The sequence below is a fragment of the Epinephelus moara genome, chromosome 4 (genome assembly GCF_006386435.1).
Source record: "Epinephelus moara isolate mb chromosome 4, YSFRI_EMoa_1.0, whole genome shotgun sequence".
Lineage (NCBI taxonomy): Eukaryota > Metazoa > Chordata > Actinopteri > Perciformes > Serranidae > Epinephelus > Epinephelus moara.
Window position 1 is genome coordinate 33,390,015 of NC_065509.1, and position 26,023 is coordinate 33,416,037.

Here is a 26,023-nt window from a genome sequence, read left to right on the forward strand (position 1 = left end):
ACAGGGAAGAAACGTATATCTTTTTCCAACCTCTCCAGGTAACGAGTATCATTAATACACGACGTGCCCCAGGCACAACATTTAGCTCCAAATCCACAAAACCAGCCTGAAAATGAAGGAAATCTGAAACGATTGCATTAGAGTCAATGGAGCACAGCTGTGTTGTTGTCGGACGCTGGTCTGAGCCGGCCTAATGCTATATGATTGGTCAGTCTGCATCCAGGGGTCATTTGTGAACTTTATATTCATAGTATTCCCACAACAAGGGTGTTTTGGCCATAAAACATGGCACAGTGCCACAGGTCACCTGCTATTTGACCAAAATCACCACTGGTTTGCAACAAGATGTCTGTGGTCACATCGTTTCAATTTACCTACAAGTTTGCATTTTCTTGATTCAAGCCATCAACTGCTCCCTATCCTCTCCTTAAAATACTTCTGCAAGGTATCAAGATGAGGATCGACCTGACCTAATCTTTAAAAACATTCCTGCACTTTTCGAGTTCAGTCGTACCTCTGTGTAACAATATGAGGTTCCAGACTCAGATTGTGATCATTTCCCGTGATGTAGTTTGGATGTAGTTGAAGAACTACTTTACTTATGATTGTGAAGTAGGTGGTAGTTTGGTAAACTACAGTTTCAGTGAAGTTGCCCCAACACTGATAACATCAGAGAGAGAGTCAAGCTTTGTCTACAAAAGCACTGCAGATTACTAAATATTAGAGCTGTCACAGTGAAATCCCAGAGTACCAGTCAATATGTTCTCTATATTTATAAGAAACAAATTATTAAAGAGACGGTCTCATGCCAGTTTATATTGTCATTTTTATTTAATTATTGCTATAGTTGTTAAGTTCCTCACCTTTTCCATCCTCCATGAAACATTAGATGTATTTCCAAAGTGGCTCATCAAAATATACTTTAGCAGGAGTGGACACAGTACAAATCAATCCTTGCACTTTTACAATGTTAGTGCCATATTCTGTCTCCTGATCCCTATAACCAGCCTCCTCTACACTGTCACACAGAGTATTATTTGGCGGTTCTTCTGTATTCTGAACTTTGTGAATTACAGGCGGCACGGCCCAATTCATGGAATTGGCTGCATGTGTGAAAGGTAGCCTAGATGGATCACCATGCTGCATAATCCTGCGGTATTAGCAGTATTATCAGGCTTAGCTCCGGCCTTGCATGCATAATGTTTCCACCTGTTCGTCAGTAGAGAAATGATGACTGCAGCTGGCTGCACTTGGAGTATTGACTGATCAAAAGACGAAGGGTGTAATAATTGTCAAGACCCCTGCGTTAGGGAAGACATGCAAATCTACTAGTGAAGGGGCGATTTGTGTCGGAGCAGTGTGTGTGTGGAATATTTGTGAGTGTGTAGACTCATGTATGTATGTGTACGTGCTGGATTACCAAACAGTTTGTTTGCATGTGTGTGTGTGTGTGTAGAGATCAGTGGGTTCAAGCCTCTGTCGGGGCTTCGGTGTGTGTATACTTGGTTGTGCATGTGCGCGTGTGTGTGAACAGTTTAAAGATACACTTATAGTCTCGTGTGCACACACACCTCATAACCTTTGGGCTTTTACAGGAGGACAAAGCCTGAGTCTCGCTTTTAATTAAAACATCACTTGCCAAGGTCACAGACTGGGAAACAGGGACTGTTGGGGGTGTGTGTGTGTGTGTGTGCGTGTGTGCATGTCTGTGCATATACATGTCTGTGTGTATGTTTTCCTTTCTGTGTCCACTGGGACAACATTAATTAAAATGTGTTGGAGGAATCAAAGAAGGAGCAGCAGAGAACAAAGGAGGGAGAGAGAGGGGAAGAAGTGAGGGAAACTTAGATAGAGTGATACAGTTGGATGTATTAGAAAAGAGAAATTGGAAAGGTGTAAACGGTGTGAGAGAAATGGAAATGAAAACATCTGAAAGAAAGGAACAGTGAGAAGGAGGGAGAGGCAGAGAGAAAGAGAGAGTGAACAAAGATCTACAGTTAAAAAGAGAGGAGGAAAATAATGAAGATGGATGGAGAAGGAAAACAAGAATAAACGTCCACTTCTCCGCTTTGATCAGAGGAAGTGGGTGTGTTGGCGGCCAAAGGTTTGGCGGTTTGAAATTAAAACTACAGCTGCAGGGCTGGATGTGGAGAAAGAGTGGGTGTGTGTGTGTGTGTGTGTGTGTGTGTAGCACTCTGATACATGATATAGTTCCTAGTGAAAGCTGTTTATTTAGAAAACAGGTGTGAGGTGAGAAGAGCCATGAATCAAGGCAGCAGGCTGCGTCGTCCATATTGTTGCGTGGACATTTGTGCATATTGCACAGCACATACTGTATGTGTAGGCTGGTTACTACCACTGTGTGTAAAAGGAAGAAAAAAAGAACAATAATGAAAGCTCACTGGGAAAGTAGAGCAGCTGGTTAAGAAACAGCTGTATTTTTAGATTAACCAACCAGAATAGATTTATTCAACCCTCTATCTCTCTGCAGGCTATTTTCTTTCACCACAACTAAAATATTTAAAAAAATCTGTGGTCCCAAAGCAGAAAAGTGGTGGTTAATTAGAAGAATAAAACTAAATGGTAACAGACTGGCCTACCTTGTTGTACTTTTTTGTTCGAAAAAACATCAACACCCACAGACAACATTGTATGCCGCACTGCCCTAGGTAAAAACAAAAATCTCTCTATATATTTTCTTAAGTCTTTTGGGGTCGGTGTTTCCCCTGAACAAAAACTGATTGACACATGTTGAGTTTCCTCTGGTGGAAGTGCTCTGTGGGCTCGCTCTAAGCACAAATCTGAAGAAAAGTATCAAAATCGGTCAAACTGTTTTTCTTATCATATTATATCTAGTCTTTGGGCACATGGGACTGAAGTTTTTTCTATATATTTCATCATATTTTAGGAATAAAAAAAGTCCCAGTGCCCAAAGACTGTGTGATAAGAAAACGGCTGCACCTTAGAAATTACAGGGAACACAGTCAAGTATTTGGTATCTTTGAATTGAAGTTGAATGTCAAAGATAAACACACTTACCCCAAAACTTTAATTAGTAGCCCAGGCTATTATTTGCTGAAATCACTGAAATCAACCGGCCCATGTTTGGGACAGGCATCGATACGGGCCTTTAATTCCTTTCACACAAAACTGTTGCTCAGCAAAGATCAGGAAATACAATCAAACTGTTTATTTAAACCAGTGTGAATATTACTTGTTTTGGCTTCAGATAACATATCAATTATGAATCATTCATGTGATCTGGCCCCAACAGGCAGGCCATCAGAGAGATGGGGGGGGGGCGACCTAAGATGCCACATGCATGTGTTAGATACTTGCTCAAAGTATGTCTGTACCAGATTTTAAGACTTGAGACCAATCAGAACAGATGTTGTTGCATTTTTCTCTATAATACTAAATGTAGTCTTTGGGCACAAATGGGTTAACAGTAACAAACTGTCTCTGCCAGACTGCCTGACTCCTCCAATATGAAGCTATACAGTAATGCACAGCAAGGTTCACAAGATCCACCGCCCCCCTCTTTACAGGCGACACACAAGCACCCAGCAGGAGTTTTCTCATTGTAGTGACAGAACACAATCTTTTAACGGCTTCCCACCCCCAAAAACACTGCCAACTGTAGTCAGTCGTTAGGCTGGTGCCAGGGAGTCCTTTCATCCCCGCACAACCGGGGCACCCAACAGTTAGGCTTTTTGTTTCCCACCATTAGCATGTAGCTTATTAGCTCCACTGCTTGTTGTGTATCAGTGTTAATGGCAATCAACGCCAGAGAGGGAGAGGAGAACGTATCGGTGAGGCAAAGGGAGGAATTATCTCTCGCACCGATAACTGTTGACTCAATCTGACTGTGTAAAAAGGTGCTGGTACTGACGTGATTTGCATCCATGGACTGGAGCTGTCTCTGTTTGAAGAGTGAGATTGTCTCTAGATTTAAAATATACAGTGTTCAATTATTAACTTTTTTGCCTTGTCCTCTCCTCCAGGGTCAAAACTGTGAATTACCCATCAATGCCTGCATTAGTTTCCCCTGCTCTAATGGAGGAACCTGCCACATTCAGCCCGGCCATGAAGACCACTTCAGGTACAAAAACATAACTGTTGTTAACAAATATATCGTATTTATCATATAAAAACATTTGGGAGGTATAAACACTGAAAAAGGGAGTGCATTTGTGTGTATGAGTGTTTATGAAACCAACTGTGCCAGTTTCCAGTCCAGTTTCTTAAGCATTTTAAACCAGCTACATATTTGAGATTTATTCAGCATGTAGAAGATTGAGAGGAATAAAACAAGAAGGAGACATTTCAAAGAAGTCCTTTGGGCATCCATTTACGCTGCGGGTCAAATCTCATTGCCCTTTCTACCCTGCCGCCCCTCTTTATTAGTTTTAAAAACCTCACCCTGTATTCTCATCTAAAGGGAAAATTAACTTTACTCGGCCTCCAGAAATATAGACTACGTGATTAGAGTGGACAGTCTTCACTGGACAACGCATTACCCCGAGATAACAACTTACTTTGACCTTATGATGCGTTTCCCTGCCTGTGTGTGTGTTGTGGGGGGGTTAGACAGGAAGAGAGGGACTTCTCGGACGAGGAACTCCCATTTGGGCTGCTCATTAAATCCTTGTGCCCTCTCTGACCTCCTCACTCACTTAAAGGGATGTTTGAAACTTAGTGTCAGTGTTTCTCCACTGAGTCTGCAGTACTCTGTTGACACACTGCTCCTATAATGTGCATGTGTTTTATTTATTCTGTGGTTACACACAAATGATACAAAGCAGCATGTAATTTGATATAACCTGCATTTCATGGAGAATTTTTCAAATTTTCTAAGCTTTGGTTTCATTTTTAATATTTGAGAGTGAACAAAGGGAAGAGAAATCTGTTGATGTGAGCATTTAATTTTCACATAAGCATGGGCACCCAAGAGTAAATGTTGAATCTGTGTGTTTGTGTTTCAGTTCAGAACCATGCAAAGTTAATTTATAAAGAGTATTACCAGTTTTATTGATGTGAACTTAAGAAAGTCCAGTTGCCTACAATATAGCACTTTAGATATGAAAAACATTCCTTCCTGAAATTCCTTATTTTACAATTTTAAAACAGCATCCATAACTGCTTTGCTATTTAAGATTTTAAGCTGACATACAACATAAGCATACAACCCATGGGCAAAAATGTTCTTGACCCCTTTATTCATCTATATTCATCAGGGGGAAGTGTACCGCACTTGCTCGCTCCTTCCCAGCAATTCCTGTTTCACATTCATACAGTTTCACACATTCACACCTGGGAGCTGCCCAACACAATCACAGTTTGACTCCTGGCTGCAGAGCAGCTCCACCGGAGACGCTGGGGGTCAAGAACCTTTCAGTGGCAGCTGTTGAGGGAGTGCAGAGCGGAGCCGATACAGGATCACAAATTTGCTTTTCACACCTCGAGGCTTAATTTGGACATATTGCCAGGAGACACAATATAACTCAAACAACAGACCACAAACTAAAAGTAATCAAATTTTTTGCAGTGCAGTTAATTGAAAACAGATTGCGTAATGTGGTATGACTTTTTAATTTGGTGTATTTTAACATAACAGCATTTTAACCGTAAAATTGAGGCAAACCACATTAAATACATAACAGTTGATTTTCTTTTTCCAGGTCCAAGGAGGCAGCCTTAGATGTGAAACTGCATAAATTTTGAATTAGGGAAAAAATTTTTTTTAAAGGAATAGTTTGTATTTTTCCAAGTGGGGTTGTATGAGATACCATAGTCAGTGTATTACCTATAGTAGATGACGGTCAGTACAACCTGAGTTTGGAATAGGAGCAGGAGTATCACCATGGGAGCTATAAGCAATGTACTTCTGTGGATGGGGGTTAGCAGCGAAACGTATTTTAGCCACCAAAAAAAGTTTAAGTGAATGCTATATTTAAGGTATTTTCACCGCTGTACCTTGCCATCAGACAGCCGTTTAAGACGGGGAACTAAACTGAGACTAAAACTTGTTCCTCCGTACTCCACTGACAAAAACAGTCATTTTAGTTTGCTGAATACAGAAGCTTCTGATCTTCAATCAGAGTCCTGCACCAAGTCGGGTACCCCTGTAATGGGTAAAAATATGTATGTATATAAATTCACAGGCACACGTAAAGATGAACAGCACTTGGGCAGGCAGCGGATGAGCACAAAAATATATTTTTTACATTTTTCAGAATAAAACAAATGAAAATGATCTGCAGCGTAGGTGTAATATTTCGACTTCTAAATCACTATTAGCAAGCCGCACTTTATTTTGAAAGTCAATGACACAAGTCAAACCTTTGACATTCGTCAGCAACATGAAGGACTCTAGTTATGAAAATGTGCAGCCCTAGGATGAGGTGGCAGCCTACATCAAGTTCAAGACACCCAAGGAGGGTCCTTTCAAGGTTTTATGGTGGTGAAAGGAGCGTTCTAAAATGATTCTTAACCTGGCAGTGATTTCACAGAATGTTTTCGCCATCCCGGCATTGAGCAGTCAGTGAAAGAGACTTTTCCTCCACTAGATTTGTAATTTAAGAATGGTGAACTCAGCTTAATGTGAGTGACTGTAGACCGTGTGCATTAAATCATGGGTACAGGTCGGGTGGCGGGACAGGTGTGGGTGGGTGCTGGTTTTCAAAAATGGAACTCTGCAGGACTTTGGCCTCAATTGGTTAGTTTGTTTGTGTGACTTTGGTGAATCCCAACTAGATTTTTAATACACCAAAGTCACACAGTGACACAAAGACTAAATGATGGAGGCAGTGGTAGACCAGCAACTTCTGTGTTCAGTGAGGTGAAATTACTGTTTTTGTCAAAGCAGTCTATTGGTCTTTAAGAGAGCATACTTAACAGGCGTAGTTCCTCAATTGAAAGGGCTTTCTGACCATAAGGTAAAGCCCTGAAAATACTCTAAATATAGCGTACATTTAAACTGCAATACATTGGGGGGCGTGCAGACTGACATCTACTGTACCTAATACACTGACTTTTGCAGTCCCACTTCAAAAACTTAAATTACTGTACAGTCTGCATGCTTAATGCTATAATAGTCCATACACACATACAGCTGTGTGTATGTAGGCATGAGCACCCTTGTCCCTGCCAGGGTCACCCTGTCATCCCTCTTTGTCCCCGACTCATGACAAACAGCCACTCTGATTGAAACAATTGTCATAAATATCTTATCCAGATATGTCTCTTCCTCGAGCCCCTTAACAAGCCCTTTGCCCTTTGTAAAACTTTGATATGCATCTGCCCTTTAACGTCCCGTGTGGTAATGCTATTAGGGGTCTCTTTACCCTTTACAGATCTTCTCTTAATGTTAATACCAACACAGGTAGATCAGGTGCCCTCTGAGACACACGGAGAGAACGAGGGAGAGGAAGACAGAATGAGTGGGAGGCCAGACCCCTTTGACATTTTAACATGTAATATAATCAGATGGGGATATTCAATAAGTCCAATTAGCCTCGGTTCTTAGCAGAGACCCATTTGTCAAACTACATCCTTTAAATGTCAAGACTGGGATGTGATTGGTGGAGCAGTGCTCTCTGACCCTGTCAGAGCTGGCAGTCTTCTTCTCATTTGTATTTCTTTGTCATTGGTTTCTCACGGGTAAACTTAATGTCTTTTTCTTACTTGCTGCTGCACTTTTTTTTTATAATTCCTCTGCTTCCCTGTATCTTTCTTCTTTCTTCACTTCCTTCTTGTCAAAACTGACTAAGCACATGAATGACCGTTTATTAATGTAACAACTTTACAAAATTATACAATAGAAAAATACAACCACACCCAAAGCCAATATTTTATTTGTGCATTAAGGGTAAATGTACGATGTCTTAACTTAAATAAACTATGCAGGCCTCTTCTTGGCGGCTTTGTGATTGAGACTGATGAGACAGGTGTACTGTTTGTAACGGAGTTAATGCAGATAGACATCCAATTACATGCTGCATGGAAAGGTTTTCCAACTCCTTTTTCCATCGCTCCAGCTCTGTGTAGCTTTTAGCTCCTTGTTTTCAGTTCTCCTGGCCAACACGTAGACTGTTGTGGATAGATATAGTTATTTTTTATCAGGGGCTGATGGAGACCAGATGATAGCTAAAAGGAAAATGTTCTTTGGGCTTTGTTTGGCAAGAAATATGACACAGTTGGATGTTAATGTTGTTCTGTCTTTGCTGGATGTGTAGAGGTTAACACCTGAATGCTAATATGTTAGCTGTAACAACTTCATAAGCTCATTGTATTTCAGGGGCTTAGTTATATTCGGACTCTCCCTGCCCTCCAGAGGTCAAAAATTCAGCTTCAAGCAGGCGGACGGGGTGGAGGGAAACCACTGACTATCCTATATGGTGTGGGAAAAGAGAGTGAGTGAGATAAGTGTTAGCGTGAGAAAAAGACTGTGAGGCAGCAAAGTGAGATTAGAAGAGTGAGAGTGAAACACGAGGAATAAAAATATGGAGTAAGTTTTACAGGTGCAAGGGGAGAGGGGAGGACAGATGATAGTGTCTTACAAAATTGTGTGTGTGTGTGTGTGTGTGTGTGTGTGTGTTGCTCACTTGTCCTGAAACAACTCTCCCCTTGCTTAATGTGTTGGGATGACCCATAGACTGTGCAAAACTAATGGACGCAGCCACTTTGACGTCACCCATTAGTTTATGGATGTCTTGAAGCTTTGAGTTTGGCATTTTGACGGCCGCCATGTTGGATTTTTGGAGCCAGAAGTGACCATATTTGGATGAGAGGGTGGAGCTAACCCAAATTTTAGCTGCTAGCTTGGTTAGCATGCTGCATTTACAGTCAATGGTTAACTGTGAAAATGCTAATGCTAATTTTTGCCAGTGAGAAACAGGTTTAAAACCATTAAATAAATGTACTTACCGGAAAATATGAATATATGACTCTGTACAGGGTCGCCGTGGTTGTGACTTGTCAAGAGATGGCACCAGCCTGTTACTCACAGCAGACACGCCCTTCATTTTGCATAACTTTAAGCCTTTATAATATTTAACAGGTGTGTTTTATAAAACTTTACCCACTGTTAAGTTTTCTTGAATGGGGAAATTAGCTCTAAAGACCAAAACTGTTTTTGTACCAGGTAGTAAACATGTTTATTTCTGCTGTAAAGTTGGACATTTCAACATGGAGGTCTGTAAGGACAGACTCTGTTTTGGAGCCAGCCTCAAGTGGCCATTAGAGGAACTGTTTTTGGCATTCCACGTTGGTTTCATTTTTCAGCCCTGGAGGTAGCCTCTTGGGTCGACTGTGCTGCAAAATACTTTTCATCCAATAAAAGGAACTTGGCTCACTGAAGCGTTAGAGACTAACCGAAAAGAAAGGAGAGTCGTGAGAGCCGCTGAATACAGCTGTGGTCAGATTTATCAAACTGTTTGTGTGTGTGGGCGGCTGTGTGAGCTTTACCTAAAGGTAGTGTGTGTTTTTGAGCGCCTGTGATCTATTATAAGGAGTCAACCGGACTGAGATTAGAAGGGTGGGAAGAGGGGAGAGGGATCAAGGGCTAGAGAGAGGAGAGGAGAGGAGGGTGAAATGATTCTGAAGATGGAGGGACAAGAGAGAATGAGGAGGGAGGAAGATGAATGGAGGAGGAGGAGGAGGAGGCTTTGAAAAATTCCTTCAGAGCTGCCCAGGTGGTCACTATATGGGCATCAGACTAGAAAAAAGTTTATCCCAGCATGTTATTTCTCAGCTCTGGGTGGTTATGTTTTGTTAAAGAGTTAAACAAAGCCTTATTAGATGATATATGCTGGAGGAACTTTGACTTCTGATGTTAAGTGATGAAAGAAAGACAGAGATGAAACGAATCAAAGGGCCGCGTTTAAAGGAGACGACTGCTTTCCGACCGTCGGAGAGGGTTTGTGTGAGGCAGTAATAGTTTAAACTTTGAACAGCCATGTTAAAATTTCATTTCTGCTATAAAATGAGGCATGAAATGGTGTCCCTTGTTGGACCACTAAATATAGATATGCCACAGCTCCAGCGGTGTGTAAGAACCGGCACAGGAAGGGAGAAAACCCTCCAGAATACAGATTAATTTGTTTTTCTTTAAAGCTCTTACAGGAGAATTTAAGGGGAAGTGAAGTTGAGCAACTGATTTATCTGGCTGATTGATTTTATTTCAAGTTGTGCTGCAGGAGTGTGTGCTCAGATCGTGCCCAGTCACCATCTTATAACACGCATTGTGTGTGTGTGTGTTTCTGTGTGTGTGTAGCTGCGTGTGTCCGCCAGGTTTCGAGGGCCAACGCTGTGAGATCAACCCGGACGACTGTGAAGACAACGACTGCGAGAACAACTCCACGTGCATCGACGGAGTCAACAACTACACCTGCGTCTGCCCGCCCAACTACACAGGTACACACTTACACACACAGTCTATTTCCACATTTTCCACACTTCCTGAAACCCTCCCTCTTCGCCCCCTGAGAGACTGGGAGAGTCACCAAGTCCCTCCACTTCTGCACACATACACATACAAAATCATATTTTCCACTTTACTGGATGGTAAGTTAGTAATGGACAGCCTCTCCGCAGTGACCTGAAACTGCTCCTACAGGAGGTTTGAGAGCAGTCACACAGGACAGAGTGAGAGCGAGGAAGAATGGCAGAGTGATGGCAGAGAGGGACTGTGTACTAGGAGGGGAAGGGAAAAATAAACATAGCGAGGGAAAAGGGTAAAGAAAGGCTGATAAAGGGCAGAAGGAGTCGGTGCAGCAAGTTGAAGCTGAACTGCTGACTGGGAAGTTAAGTTTTTATATCTGCGACAGTGTCCTCTAAAACACACACACACACACAGCTGGTCCCCTTTGACACTGGAGCTCAGTCAATATACACACACGCTCACCCGCACACGCACCATGTCATTATCGTTGTTGGCATAGAGCAGTCTCTCACACTGCCAGCCACCTTACCACATACAGCTGTTGCACACATACACACACAGACACAGACACACACACACACACACAGCTGGTTCCTTTGGCTCTGAACCTCCACTCAGCTCAGTGAACCGAGGCGTAATCATCAGGTGTCACATTAAGAGGACAGTCCTTTGCTAGTCGCTCAGCTTTCTCCAAACTCAGCAACCAGGACTGTCACGTCAGATTTGCACCAGAGGGGGAACAAAAATCAAGACTTAAGGTCAAAAGACCTTTTAAACTGCTGATATAAAGTTTCTACAACCGAGGGGTTTCGTTCCAAATAGAGAAAGTCACGCTTTAAAAAATTGGACATCAGAATGAATGTGCAGTGTTCGATCTTGCAGGATATGAGACGCAGAATCTTGTGTGCAGTTTTGACATTTCTTGAAGTTGGCAACAGAGGAGAAGGTCAGGAGGTCACTAAGATCACCACAGTTAAAGGAACAATTCACCCCAAAATCAAAAATACATATTATTCCACTTACCTGTAGTATCATACATCCATCCAGATTGTTATGGTGAGAGTTGCTGAGTGTTGGAGACACTGGCTGTAGAGACGTCTGCCTTCTCTCCAGTATAACAGAACTAGATGGGACTCGGCTTATGGTGCTCAAAGATGAACGAGATGACACACTCAGGTGCACAACATGAAACACAGAAACAAGCGTTTGTTTGGGGGACTAATATCACATAAGTAACATATATATGCAATGTACTGAGTGATACTACCGGCATAAAAGCACTATCTCGCCAAATGTTGTGTTACGATTAGAGCCAAAGAGTTTGACCCTACTTAATACCTGCAACCAGTATATAGACTTACATATCCATCCACTTTCATCTGCGTACCCGGCGCCGGGTTGAGGGGGCAGCAGGCCAAGCGAAGCACCCTAGACATCCTTCTCCCCAGCAATGCTTTCCAGCTCCTCCGGGTCTGCCCTGGGGCCTCCTACCAGGGGGACATGCCCAAAACACCTCCCGCAGGAGGCGCCCAGGAGGCATCCTGATCAAATACCTATATATAATGCTAATTCCTAAAGTTTTTACATCTTAATTGGAAAGTTTGCTATCAACAGCTGCTGTTTTATCTTATCCACTGCAGCTAAACTACTGCAATGCAATCTCTTTATGGTGAGACAAAACAAAATGTATCTCAAGAGACACAAAAAAATTCAATGTGACCCTTGGGATGCTCCAAACATTTGTATACCGTAATCATACTGAGGTATCACAGTTTGTTTCACAGAGGTAAATTAATGTTGGCGTCTTTATGTCTCCAGAGTGTAAAATAGCATGCCTAGGAGGCTCCTAGTTTAGACATGACAGTTTAAAATTGCTTTCATATCACAGAGATTTGTGTACATTTACTGTAGCTTAAAGAATTTCAGATGTCTTTTCCAGCAGACGCAGGAGTGTACTGCAGCTCAGAACAATATCGTCTAAAAGTGACTTGAGAAAGGAGTGGTGGAGACAGACGGGGTGGGAGTGAGGCGGCAGGATTAGATTAAAGCAGGCAGAGAACGATGGAAATGTGCTTGACCTTTTTCAATCCCCTCTTCCTTCATATGACCACCTTCAGCTACTGCTTTTACACACGCTGTTAACCCTTCTCACCCTTTGTGGGTGTGTGTGTGAGTGCGTGTGTGTGTGCATCTGTCGACCGCAGACACTGTTACACAGCCTATTAACCCCCCTCTCCGTCAGCTCTGAGAAAAAGCTGATAATGCTGTTCCCTGTGTGTGTGTGTGTGTGTGTGTGTGTGTGTGTGTGCATGAAGACCTCCACTGCACATTATCTGAGGCCTTGAACAAGATAGACACATATATAAATTATCTTTTTCCACCCCTTGTTTTTCTGTCTTTTCCGCTGTCATTTGAAGCTGACAGAGAGAACATGTGAAAAGGTTGAACCAGCCCTCTTCTACCATCTTCTTCCTCCTTTTTTCCCATGTTCTGTCTTTCTGTTACTCTTCTCCCTTTCTGAAAAAATGGATCCAGTTGGTGGCTTGATGCGGTGAAAAACATAAGCCTGCTCACACACACAAACACCTGTTGATTTAGCTTTTTTTGAAATAAAGTAAAAATATCTGCTTTCTCTCTTTGTCGCCAGGTGACCTGTGTGACGAGGTGGTTGACCACTGTCTCCCGGGTTTCGACCCCTGTCAGCACGACTCAAAGTGTGTCAGTGCTAGCCGCGTTTACAGGTGAGTGACAGCTTCACAGGAGGTCAGCACTTAAAAGGGTCAGAGGTTACATCACAGAAAGTGACAACAAAGTGACAAGAGCAGCGAGCAGCGAGGTCACAATGTTGGAAGCTGACTACTTTGTGAAACAAGGAGAATCTGAACGTTTATCACTGCCCCGGGAGTTGAGCTCCTAATTAGACAAATACACAACCAGACAAAAGACAGATGGAGACACATGGAACAACATGGGTTTTTTTTTCTAAGTAAACATGTAATTTATCTCGGGGTTTGTATAATGACAACACAGGGGCACCCACTAGCTCACCTGGTAGAGCAGGCCCCCCATGCTCCAAAGCTGTGTCCTTGCCACAGCAGCAACAGGCTCGATTCCAACCCACACCCCCTCGCTGCATGTCATCCCAACTCTCTCTCCCCCTTTAGCAACAACATGTCGCCATTCTCTCGTCCTTATTTTTGTCCTCACTACCTGATTTTCTGTTGTTGCGTAAAAACCACAAACCTCAAATTTTGTAGATTTTTGTCTATTAACCTTAAATAAATACTATAAATGTAACTGATGGCCTCGAGTGTCATCTGCGTTGAGTTGATATGAAGAGGCCCAGACCGTAGATATCTTTGGAGGCAATCTCTGTTTATTTCTGACAACTCTAAGAGGTAAAAACAAAATCCTCTGTCAGTTACAACCATATAACTCGAGCCCCTCTCCCATGGAGTACAACAGCAAAAGGGCGGCCATGTTACATTCAATTCAGTACAATAAAACACAGACAACATACCTGACAGCAAGGAGTTAAAAAAAAAAAATCCTCCGTCAGTTACGACCATATAAGCCCCTACACAAATGAAGTGACACAGGAACATTGTAGCGTATTACACAATAAGTTTAGGCTAAAAAAGGGAACTTATAAACAACTTAACAGCGCTAAAACACGGAAGTTACTACAAAGGCATTGTTGCTTACCTCTCCCATGGAGTACAACGGCAAAAGAGGTGTGGTAAGGTGGGAAACACCCCTTCATAGGTGAGGTACCCCCAAAGGTGAACGTAGGGGTACAACAACTGAGTATCAGACGTTCCACATATGGCCTAAACATGTCAGATGAACAACTGAAACAAATTTTGTGTAATTATAATACTTAATATCACAAATGTACATTTGACCTTGTTACTGATATTGCTGCTGTATCACTGACCCTGTTACGTATATTCCTTTTGTCTTAAAGGAATACTTCACCCACAAAATGGCTACTTGTACATTAATTACTCACCCCATGTTACCTTGAATTTGTGAAAAAACTTGTTGAAAACAGTTTCTTTCGCATGCTTCATAGGCAGACAAAGAATCCAGCAAAATTCTTGATGAATTGAAGTAAAGGGGGTCTGCGTTCAGCAACAGCAAAGCTACATCAAAACATCTGTTTACAATCTCACACAACTCATGCAGTAAAATCCAAGTCTCATTTTTTCTCTAGTCATATCCTCAGTACTTTCCAAACGCACATTTTCACTAAAACATTACTATTGAAAACACTAAGAGAATGGGCGAGTGCAAGCATTTGAACTCTGCTCTTGTTGCCCAGGCTTGCCACCCATCTGTGAGTGAGAGTGTTTATGCCTAAGTGTTTTTAATAGTAAGGTTTTAGTGAAAATGCATGTGTACGACTGGATAATTGAGACTTGGATTATACTGCATGAGTTGTGTGAGAATTTTTAAACAGATGTTTTGATATAGTTTTGCTGTTATTAAACGTGGACCACAATCACTTCAGTTCATCAAGAATGTTTGCTGTTTTTGGGTTCTTCTTTCACTGTGGAGACCTGCGAGAAAAACAAAGTCTTCTTCACAAATTCATTGTATCACAAGATGAGTAACTGATATACAACTGGTTATTTTGTGGGTGAAGTATTCCTTTAACAAAGCTTTTCATAAACCATTGAAATAAACCAATTTTTTTTTTGTTTTCGAACTTAAAACAGACATCAGCCGTGGGAAGCTGAGACATCATTACTTTGGTTACATCAATATGTTTCTTGGGCCATGGAGTGAACTCCACCAACAATCTATACGAATGCATTCGAGCACAGCAGCCCACACAAGTGTGTTTTATAAAACAGCACTCTTCCCTTAAACACTTTATAATTTCACCATTTGTCAAATTCTCTCAGCAAGTGAAATCTACTGAAGCAACTTGTAGAGCCAGAGAAGATGTTATATGAATGTATTTATAGATGTTATGCATTTGCAGTTGCAGGAAGATTGTTTCTGAAAACACTGGCTGTAGAAAAGAACTGAAAACACTCTAGACTTTGTACTCTGTAGCCCACACACACACACACACACAGAGTAACCCCATCCATATTTCCATGTCACTCTAGGTGCGAGTGTTTACCGGGCTATGTGGGCCAACACTGCGAGCAGGACTATAATGACTGTCTGGAGAATAAATGTCAACACGGAGCAGAGTGTGTGGACGCTGTCAACGGCTACACTTGCGTCTGCAAAGAAGGTTTCAGGTGAGAGTCATGGAAATACATCATGGCCACGGTAAATGGCTTGAACAGACACAAACACAGCTACACACACTGCAGGGCCAGACTGAGAGGAGATGCAGATGGCGCTCCATAATCAGACACTTGACTGTCTGGACCCGCCGTGTGCATGTGTGTGTTTGTGTGTGTGTGTGCAGCAGATGCAGCTCCATGTGGTTAATTATAGCAGAGACTGTTGGCATGAGAGGAACAAATTCATCACAAGGGACAGAGAGAAAGAGAGAGTGAGGAAGTCATAGGTATGCAGGAAACAAATAAAGTAGACAGACGGGTGGTGTATGGGTGAAAAGAGGAAATGCAAAGAAAGGTTCAGGAGTTTCAAAGATGCGAGAAGTAGAAAACAATACTGAATGTGTCTGCCGTGTCATGCTGATAAAACCCGTCCATTTCCTTCAGGAATATTACCTTTCCAGCTCCACCAGTGCAATCTCCAAATGTAATGCAAAACACAGAGCAAGCACTAAACAAGTTTCATCAGAGGATACGGACACAGCAAATCACCTCATTAAAGCTCTATGAATAAGTTATCTTCTGTGTAATCTACTCCTCCCTCAGCGGCCTGTTCTGCGAGAACCCTCCTCCAATGATCTTGCTGCAGACCAGCCCCTGCGACCAATCCGATTGCCAGAACGGCGCCCAGTGCCTGGTGGTTGCTGGGGAGCCCGTCTGCCGCTGCATACCCGGTTTCTACGGCAACAAATGTGACAAGATGGCCACCGTTCACTTCCTGGGTCGGGATGTGTATGTAGAGCTGCCAAGCGCGAAGCTCCGGCCCACGGCGCATATTTCATTACAGGTATGCTCTGCTGACAAAGTTTGGGTTTTCAGGGAAATCCTTTGCTCATGCAGATATTTTTTTAAAAGTTTCTGTTTTAAAATAAAGAAAAAAATCTGTTGTAATGTATCCTGAACGTTATCTTGTAAAGTATGTCAGCGTGTGGAGGTACAAGAGCCATATTCTGCTGCGCTACATGGAAAACATTTATGGGCTGCTAGAAATAGAGCTGTGAGACGCTCAAATCAAACCTATAGAGTTGCACGACTTGGTGCCGACGAAGCAAAACAAACATCTGCTGCACCCTCTGTTTCCATGGCACACTGAGCACTCGTGCTTGTGCGCACTTACACACACTCACACAGACCATACATTTTGGACACCTGAGAGTCATATCCTAATAGAGACATGTTTGCATCCTTTTTGGAAATGAGAGTGAGTGAGAGAGAAACAAGAAAAGGAGGGCAGTCTAATTGATATTTACCACCTGTTTGGATCTCTGTGTGTTAGTGTGTGTGTTTGTCTGTGTGTGTGCGTGTGCTTCTGCGTTCCTGCCAGGAGCTTTCAATGTCAGTGCCAAGGCTGTTAAAACTCTACTAAGAGGCCCTGACTCAGAGGCAAGAGAGAGAAAATGAAAAAAAAAGAATAAAGGGGCCACAGCACTTCATAAATCACTGGATGGTTTTTCTCTTTCTCTTTAACACTTTTTACTTTTCTTTCCGTCTGCATACCAGTTCTCTCTTCACCCACTTTTCTGTATCTCCCTCTCTCCTTCCAGCCCTTCTCTCTGCGTCTTTTGTTCTCTACATGTCTCCCTCCTTTTCTCTTCTTCGCTCTGCCTCGATCTCTTCCATTCTCCAGCAGCTTGTTAGCAGGTGTTGACTTGGCTATGCTCCATTGAAGCCAGAGTGTTAAGTGCTTGGCCCCTTGGCCCCAGTTCCACTCGCTAGTTAGTTAGCGCTTAGCGGCGCATGCGAGCAAGTGTGACATGTCAAGTGTGTCTGTGTGGGAGGGAGGCGCGGGTGACCTCGTTTAGGGATGTGTGTGGCGGAATTTACATTTTCTCCTCATTTTCATGCAGTCCTTTAGCGGTTTGACGGTGTGACATTGCACCTGGAGTCAAAAGTCTATTCTTAATTTTTCTTTGGTTTAGGGCTACATCAGCACTTACAGTCATATGAGACATTCAGAGCATTGACATAACAGCAACTATTAGCAACCACTATTTGCCATGAAAAGATGTAGTGGCGTAATGCTGTCCTGAGTAAAGAATGAACTCACGCTCCCTCAGAGTTGTTGTGGTAAGCCAGTCCGGGCGCATGTGCATGTTACTGCATGCATGTATCCCACCAGCTAGCTCATCACCGCTACTTGCACTGCACTTAAGGTAAACTAGGTGAGAAATGTCGGTCACGATGAAAGCCAACCTGAGATACGACTCACTTGGCGTTTCATGTCACCATATTTGAGGTTTCTTTCAACACCGTGTCCGTGATTTTCGTGGCTTGCTCTTGGATGTGTGCTGCTTACAGACACCTGGTTGCTACCTTTTTCTGAAGTCCTGACCTCATCTGCACACTGAGACCACAAATGTCCCAAACACAGCCAAATGAGAAGAAAATACAGGCAGAGTCTCTGCAGATAAATACACCACCACACAATTTTAGTGGGTCATGAGGTGATGATTGAGAGGGATTACTTCTGTACGAGTCTATACATTGTTTTGTTTTTACCCTGATTTTGCTTTAATTAACAAATTGAGGGTTTGTTTTGGTTTAATCATAAAAAGTGTCTGTTTATGTGTGAAACTATAATTGTCAGCCAAATGACTAAATTAGGGAATTTAAATAACAGGTCTGTGTGTGTTGCCAATCCTTTTGTTTAATCTCACATCTAATATGATCTGATTTTTGTCTGCTGTGTTGCCTCAGTTATTTCAGCAGTTGCCTCATGAATAATATACATTATATCACCTATGAGTACCATCTTAAAATACTTTTGTCTTAATTTCTCATCCAACCTCTCTGTGTCTTCAGGTGGCTACAGATAAAGACAACGGCATTTTGTTGTATAAGGAGGACCACGACCCCCTGGCACTGGAGCTGTACCAGGGACACATACGACTCATCTATGACATCGCCAACTACCCACCCACCACTGTGTATAGGTAGGTCTCACACATACACACAAACACACACACACAGGAAGTGAACACTTCTCCCTCACTTTCTTACCGTCCACATTAAATTATGATTTGCCAAATTTGTATATTGTATTTTGTGCAATAAGTACTATAAGGGTTAAAAACCCCACTAACTCTAAAACGTATCCTCATACAGTGGTTTGTATGATATCCTACGAATTAGCGCCCAAAGAATTACGATATCTACTTAACATAAAGCTGCATAATTAACGTAAATATGTAGAGCAGTGGTTCCCAGCTGGTCCAGCCATGAGGTCCAGATTTCTCCTTCGTCATTAGTTCGAGGTCCCACAATTTAATACATACAGCATCACACTTGTGTTTGGCCATGTCATTGAGCTAGTTAGCTGTCTCTGTCAAGTAGCCATCGGTCAGCCACTCACTCTACAGCAGAAAATGGCACTTCATAATTAAAGCTCTATACTGGAAATTTACTGTACTTGAAAATAGTGTGTGTTTTTTTACAACCTTGACACCTTGACCGTAACCCACCAGTTGGGAACTACTGATATAGCGGGTGGGTGATTTTTTTTAGCGACAGCATTTTGGTTGAGTCTGGTTGCTATGATACTGAATAGCTGCGGAAGAAAAAATGGCGGAACAAGCTAGACTACTTGCTCTGGATGAATGGAAGGCTCAAGCACGTAGGGGGAGAGGACGAACCCGACAATCTGTGTGGGTTTAGTATGAAGTTCTCCTCCTCCTGTTGTTGTTGTTCATTGATGTGACAGTTGGCCTCTGTGGTATTTGTCTCTGCCTTTCTCTACTGTGATTGGATGGCTGGGTAAAGTGACACAAACAAGCATCTGCAGCGTTTACCCAAAGTCGAATATTTTTCGATTCTCAACGACCAGAGAAAAAAAAGTGGTGGCTTAGCACAGAATGGATGCTTAGCACCTCGTCATGCTGCTTCCGTTAGTAGTTAGTAAATAGGTGATACTCGGTTGCTGTGGTTTAAGGTAGGTTAAGCTCACTAAAGAAATCAAAAAGCGCATATACACATTGACACATGTACAGAAAAGTATGCTGAAAACACTAAAGAATTCAAACACTGCTCCGGTTCACCATGGACTAAAGATTACAAAAAAGCAAACATTCATTCACTCACATTTATTTTAAATCACTTTTTTGTATTCACTGAATAAAGCAACTGTACTTTATAACATTTATAAGCTTCAAGTGTTACAGAGGTTCAAGGTAGTGCAGGGGTACTTAAGAACACAAAAAGTACACACACACACACCAAACAACTAAAGGTTTCAAGGACCTGAGGTTTTTATTTAAAGTACTTAAAGGACTTTTCAGTAAGTGCTGATCTGGCCGTGCGCACAGAAATCCACTAGCATTCTCTTTCTCAAACACACACACACACACACACACACACACACACACACACACACACACACAGTAGCAGATCCATGTATGAGCACTTCCCTCTATAAACAAACATGAACTCAGAAAAATTCCTTTACAGTCCTGACTAGACGGTCATGTCCCTGAGTGAAACCCAGCAGGTAAACTTCAAACAGAGGAAACAAAAGCCCTCATTCAGAGCTTTAGTCTGTGTTGGCCCCTAGATATTATATGATAAACTACATTCACAGTTTCATAGGAATGGATACGCCGTGCTAAGCTATGGAAACACTGATGGTAATCCAGGAAAAGAACATGATAATGTTTTCAGTAGTTAGTTGTAGGAGAAACTATCTTGGGTTTTAGTGCAACATATGCAGATATATTTCAGAATGTGGTTTCACAAACAAGCAATGGACACAAGGTTACAATACAGTGACCGTACAACATTACATATGTGCAAAAAGAAAATATAATAACACAAAAGGTTCGCACAAAAAAAATCTATAATTTGTGAACATAATCATTAAAGACTCTGCCAAAACTTTTCCTGGCGTGCTTTTCTCTGTTATCAAAACTTCAGGTCATTGTATCCTCTGAAAACAAGAGGGAACGAAGAGATTTGAGTAACACAAGTTAAACTGTAAGTCAAAACACAGCCTGGGTAGATACCATGATGCCAAGAGTCTGCTGAGGCGGACCCATAACACGCCATGTATAATAAATGATAATCCATTTAATGCAGTGACAAACTATGTAAGGTATCATTAAATACTTTGAGCCAGAGGAGACATGGACAAGTCTGAGAGTGCCTGAAATTCATTTTTAGACTGTCCCTGGGATTCTCTGAACTTTGTACATTTCTATAATTTGTCGTCTCTTTCTCCTCCTCTATAGTGGCCATCTCTGTTTAGCTGCATCAGTGTCCTTCATCCTTCTTTTGGTGGCTCCCTCTTCTCTCTTGTCTCCATGCTCTGTTCTTTCTCTTCCTTGCTGTATGAGAAACACTGTCTGAGAAGCAACTTAAAGTCGACATTTTGAAACATTGGCTTGTAAAACATAAGGTACTGCACATTTCACAAGTTTGAGCCAAGGATATATTCTGAGTCAGCCTGAAATGTGTCTTTGGAGTACTGCTTCGACTTTGTGACATTTCCTTCACCGGTCTGGGGAGTCTGAAGATTAACCTTAAGCCTCATTTCCACTGAACAGTCTGGTTCAGTTCAGTTCAGTTCGGTACACATTACGACAGTTACTTTTGTGTTTCCATGGTGAAAAATTGTGGTTGTACCAACAGAACTGTTTCTTACCGTCCCCATTTTTCGTCACCCCTCTGTCGAAGCATTGTTCTGGTGTGCTCTGGCAGCACTAAACCCCTGCTCTTGCCTGACTAGGACTCAATGCACAAACCCGCTATTTTTTATGTCCAATTGAGGGAGACTCTCACTCCAGCTTATTCTCCTTTGTTCTGAAAATGTTGGCATGCAGCCCCATTCTGTGGATGATAAACGAGGTGCAGATGTTCCTCTGCATCACTGGTGAAGAGGAAATACAGCAAAAGCTAGACAGAGTAGTGAGTAACAACAAACCTACCTACCTTTAAGAGTGCTGCCCGCAGTGGAAATGCTAAGCAGATCAAGGGTCGAGGTACATGTCCGTAAGGGATAGTTTTGGTTCATGTTTACATTGCCTTAAACTTAACATCATTGAATCTTGTCTGTATTTGCTAGCATGAGATGCTGCAACAACAGAGGGGGCCCGTAGCCTTGTGGAGAGAGTGAGCCAGGTGTGTTGTCCTCGGTGGAAGTTAATCCGTCTGATGCAGTGTTCCGGTCACTCCTGCGTTATGCACCCGTGCAACAACTTGCAGAAATTTATTAGTCAATGCTATAAATCTTTGCAGCAATTTCCTGCATTATAGGTGCTAGATCTCCTGGAATCGATTACATTATGTGCAATACCCGCAGTCCCTCACTGAAATTCAGGCCCTGGACCACTGAATGTAATAATTCAAACCACTATGAACAGTACCCTACTATTAGTTTTCTTTCTGGTGAACTTTAGCTATTATAAAAACGTTAATTGAGCTTATAATACACTTTTACAGTGTACCATATAGTATGCAGTGTGATGTACATTGTGTTCTGCCTGATGCCTTACTGACTCCCTCAGAGTCAGGTCAGGCTGAGAGGTGGGTTGAAATAAGTGCAGAGGACAGGGAAAGGTGTATGACAAAGAGAAAAAGAGAGACAGAAGAGAAGGATTGCCCGGCTTTACGTTAAAGTAGACAGTGAGAGAGGTAGAAAGGGTCCATGTCCATCTTTGTCTGGTGCTGATTGGCTCATATTGATTCTGTCTGCTTCTCTGTCTATACTGTCTGTGGCAGGAGGATAGAGGAAGAGAGATGTGAGAGGGATATATGATACAAAATTCAATACCATGTTTTGTGTGGAGGTATATTCAGTTTACACGGACAATAGTGTAAACTATACAAAACATTTAATAACATGTAACACACTCAGCAGCAGTGTATCAGTACCACATCATTTGAGTGAATACCAATAACCGAAATGAGTACTGGCAGGATGATATGTCACCAGCCTGTAGTGTATGAGGAAGATATAATGCAGTGGAATTAAGCTGTATCTACATTCCTTTAATACTTTATGTCAGGAAAGAGTTTTATTGCATGAGGCAGGGAGTGGGCACTGCTCTGCCAGTCCAAACAGAGCTGATATTTCCAGAGTTTTCTTGCAGCGGTAGATAATGGAAGGTGTTAGACGCGGGTGGAAAAATGACTTCCAACATTTAGTCGGGCATGGAAAGGAAAAGAGAAAAAACAACAACATGAAAATGACCCAACGATACCACTGATGTGAGACAGAGGCTACCAATCATCTTGACCAAGTTCTCCTTTTTATGGCAATTACACCAAAGTATGAAAATAAATTTTACAACATTATATAAACACTGAAAATGCTTTTTTGTACCACTTTTGAATGATCACACCAGTCAGGGTAATAATGCCAACTACAGCCGAAGAAAGGGAGGAGAGGGACAGATGCTAGTGTAATTGAATGAATTAAATAAGTGAGAAAAGATGGAGAGAGGAAGACAGAGAAATGAGAGCAAGAGTTTATTGCTTTCTCATTACTCACTACTTTTTTCTTTGTATTTCAATCAGTGATTTTCTTAGCATGTGACGTCTGGCTTTGTGGTTTTGGCTCTGCGCTGTCCTATTGTCTGTGTGGATAGAGACAAGGTCACAGTAGGGGGAGGAGGTACTGGTAGCCTTACTGCTTCTGATGATAATATGCAGCCTGTTCATAACAAATTTGACTTAAGGATTAGGACATTACGTCATTATAAATCCTGCAAGTAGCTGTGGGAGAAGAAAATTAAAGCCACAATTTCTTACGTCAAGGGCAAAGACTGTTTCTGCATCAGGCATTTCAATCATGATTCATTGCCTTATGTATTGTTTCAGACTTTGCATTAAAAAATCATGTGGCCACAGGAAAATGTGCATATATTTTAAATCCCCTACGTGATTTTGGCTTATTCTGCAGTATTCTATTTATCCAGTGAATATATAGGTTGAGTTTGGCTTTTGATTAATTATAATTGATACGTGTTAATCAAGTTTACCTCACTGAGGACGTTCAGGGGAGAAATGATCAGGTCTTTGCATGCTGGTAACAGTTTAATGCAAGGTGTTAAACCTTTAATGGCTGGCTATATTCCAAAAAGGACATGACCAGCAGACACCCATATGGTTTGGTTTATATTAACATTTGGTGTCTGCATGAACATGTTCACACATTTGTCGACACGTATGGTCCACACACACACAGTCCGCTTGGTCATAAATTTCAAGCTGCAAGCAGACGGTCTGCATTGACTCTGCACTCAGTGTGCACCATGTGGATTCTAAAAGTATAGTTTGGGCTTTAGTAGGACAGGACAATAGGACAGTTTCTTCAGGTTTCTCTGCTATTGGACATGGTGTTAGAATTCACAGATTTTAAAGCATTGTACATCAACAGTAATGCTGTAAGTGTTGTAATGTGAAGACATATTCAGTGATGTTTCAGAGTTGTTTATGAGATCTGCTAGTTGACTGTTATGCCACATGTATTTATAGAAATTGATTTAGTTCCAAACATAGAAATAGAATGACAGCAGAACAGACATTTGTTTGCCATGGTCGTTTGACTAGCTCAAAAGAAGTATGTGATTCTGTTTTGTCTGTCTCTTGATGCTCATCGTGTAGCCTGTGCCTATAATCACATTCATAATTATCAACATCTGTTTGTCCTGGTCTGTTACCAAGCCAACAGTCAAGACTCAACTGAACTCTTACCAACATCAAACATTCGAGATATGAATACCAAACATGACCAAAGACTGTGATTCTCCTACTGGTCTAGCTTCTCCAGTCAACATCCTACCTGCAAACTAACGAATACTTGATCTTACCTTTTAATATTTTTAAGTTAATGTAACTCTTCCAATGTTAGTGTTCTGTTCATGTCTTATATCCTGTAATGCATCACAATTTGTATATACAATACATAATCATGAACCAGTAATTTGTGTATAACCAATGTGATTTGGAAGACTGCAATCACCTGACTGATGTGCTGACAGGATGGAGGTAATATAAAAAGGGAAAGTCTGAGTCCAGGGTGGTGGATGCGTCAAACAAACACAGGACTTTTCCTCAGAAAACCAGTGTGCCACTCGAAACCAAGTGAAGTTTTGGGTAATTTTTTAAGGTACATTGAAGAATATTTACCTTATTTATTAATCCCTGAGGGAAAACTCAATTTTTTCACTCTGTTGTCATATACACACAGGCCTGATATACACACACATGCACAAACAGGACCAATACATGCATTAAATGGACAGATGTCAGAGCGAGTTTGGTGCCTTGCTCAAGGGCACCTTGGCAGTGTCCAGGAGGCAAACTGGCACCTCTCCAGCTACCAGTCCACACTCCATATTTGGTCAGGTCAGGGACTTGAACAGATGGCCCTCTCGTTCCCAAGCCAAGTCCCTAAAGACTGAGCCACTTCCGCCCCTCATTGTCACTCAGTTGCTTCTTTTTCTAAACCTGACTTGATTTCACTTGGCTATTAGTACCTAACTTTACATCAAATACATAGTGTCATTTGTGGGGCGCTTATTCGTTAGATATCATACAAACCGTTGCATGAGGATATTGCCTTGTGATGGCCATTCAAGGTTTGGCATTAATGGACATACTCGTTTGGTTGTTTCTGCATAAACTCATCTCAGTGAGTTTGCGACTTGCTGCAGGTCGATATATAGGGACATTAGCCCACCATTAGAGTCACAGTTCTTTGTAGTGGCAATGGTACACATAAATATGGCCGCTCTTCTGACCACCCTGCTAAGTAGATTTGAATGGGAATGTTCGTTCTACTGTCATCCTATTTCTGTGGGTCCACGCATGCTACAGCACAGTGAGATGTTAAAAGTTACACTGAGTGCATTTACCTCCATATGTAGAGGTTATTTAGTAATGTGTAGCATTGTGTTGGTGAAGGTGAACTCTGCATTCTGTCTTCATTGACCTTGATAAACTGATGCATATAAACAGCTTAATTATAATAATAATGTGAACCAAGTAGGTGAATTTAGGCCAGAGCACTGGGTCAGCTGTATCGTGGTAACCCTGGAGCTGGTAGAGACCGCGCCCTGCTCAAGGAGACTACAGAGGTCGTTTGGGCAGGAAGACAGTTTTGTGACTGTATTCTTTTGCAGTTTGTCCACTTTCCATTTCTGTGGTGTTGTCCTGTTTCCTCACATGAATGAGTAGAAACCACTTATCCCAACTATGACCGTAACCAGAATATGAGCTGGTGTTCACAATACATGACACACAGTGAAAGGACAAGAGGAAGGGATGGTTAGAGAGGAAGGAA

General features: G+C 41.9%; 1 protein-coding gene across 2 annotated transcripts in view; it reads left to right on the top strand.

Moving 5' to 3' along the window:
* Positions 1 to 26,023, top strand: part of slit3 (slit homolog 3 (Drosophila)) — a 346,116-nt gene that overhangs the window by 305,418 nt on the left and 14,675 nt on the right. For both annotated transcript variants that reach the window (XM_050043123.1, XM_050043124.1), the window contains 6 exons: positions 4,005 to 4,102; positions 10,277 to 10,416; positions 13,092 to 13,185; positions 15,565 to 15,702; positions 16,294 to 16,534; positions 18,550 to 18,680. In XM_050043123.1, coding sequence (XP_049899080.1) covers positions 4,005 to 4,102; positions 10,277 to 10,416; positions 13,092 to 13,185; positions 15,565 to 15,702; positions 16,294 to 16,534; positions 18,550 to 18,680 — 842 coding nt within the window. The remainder of the gene's footprint in view (positions 1 to 4,004; positions 4,103 to 10,276; positions 10,417 to 13,091; positions 13,186 to 15,564; positions 15,703 to 16,293; positions 16,535 to 18,549; positions 18,681 to 26,023) is intronic.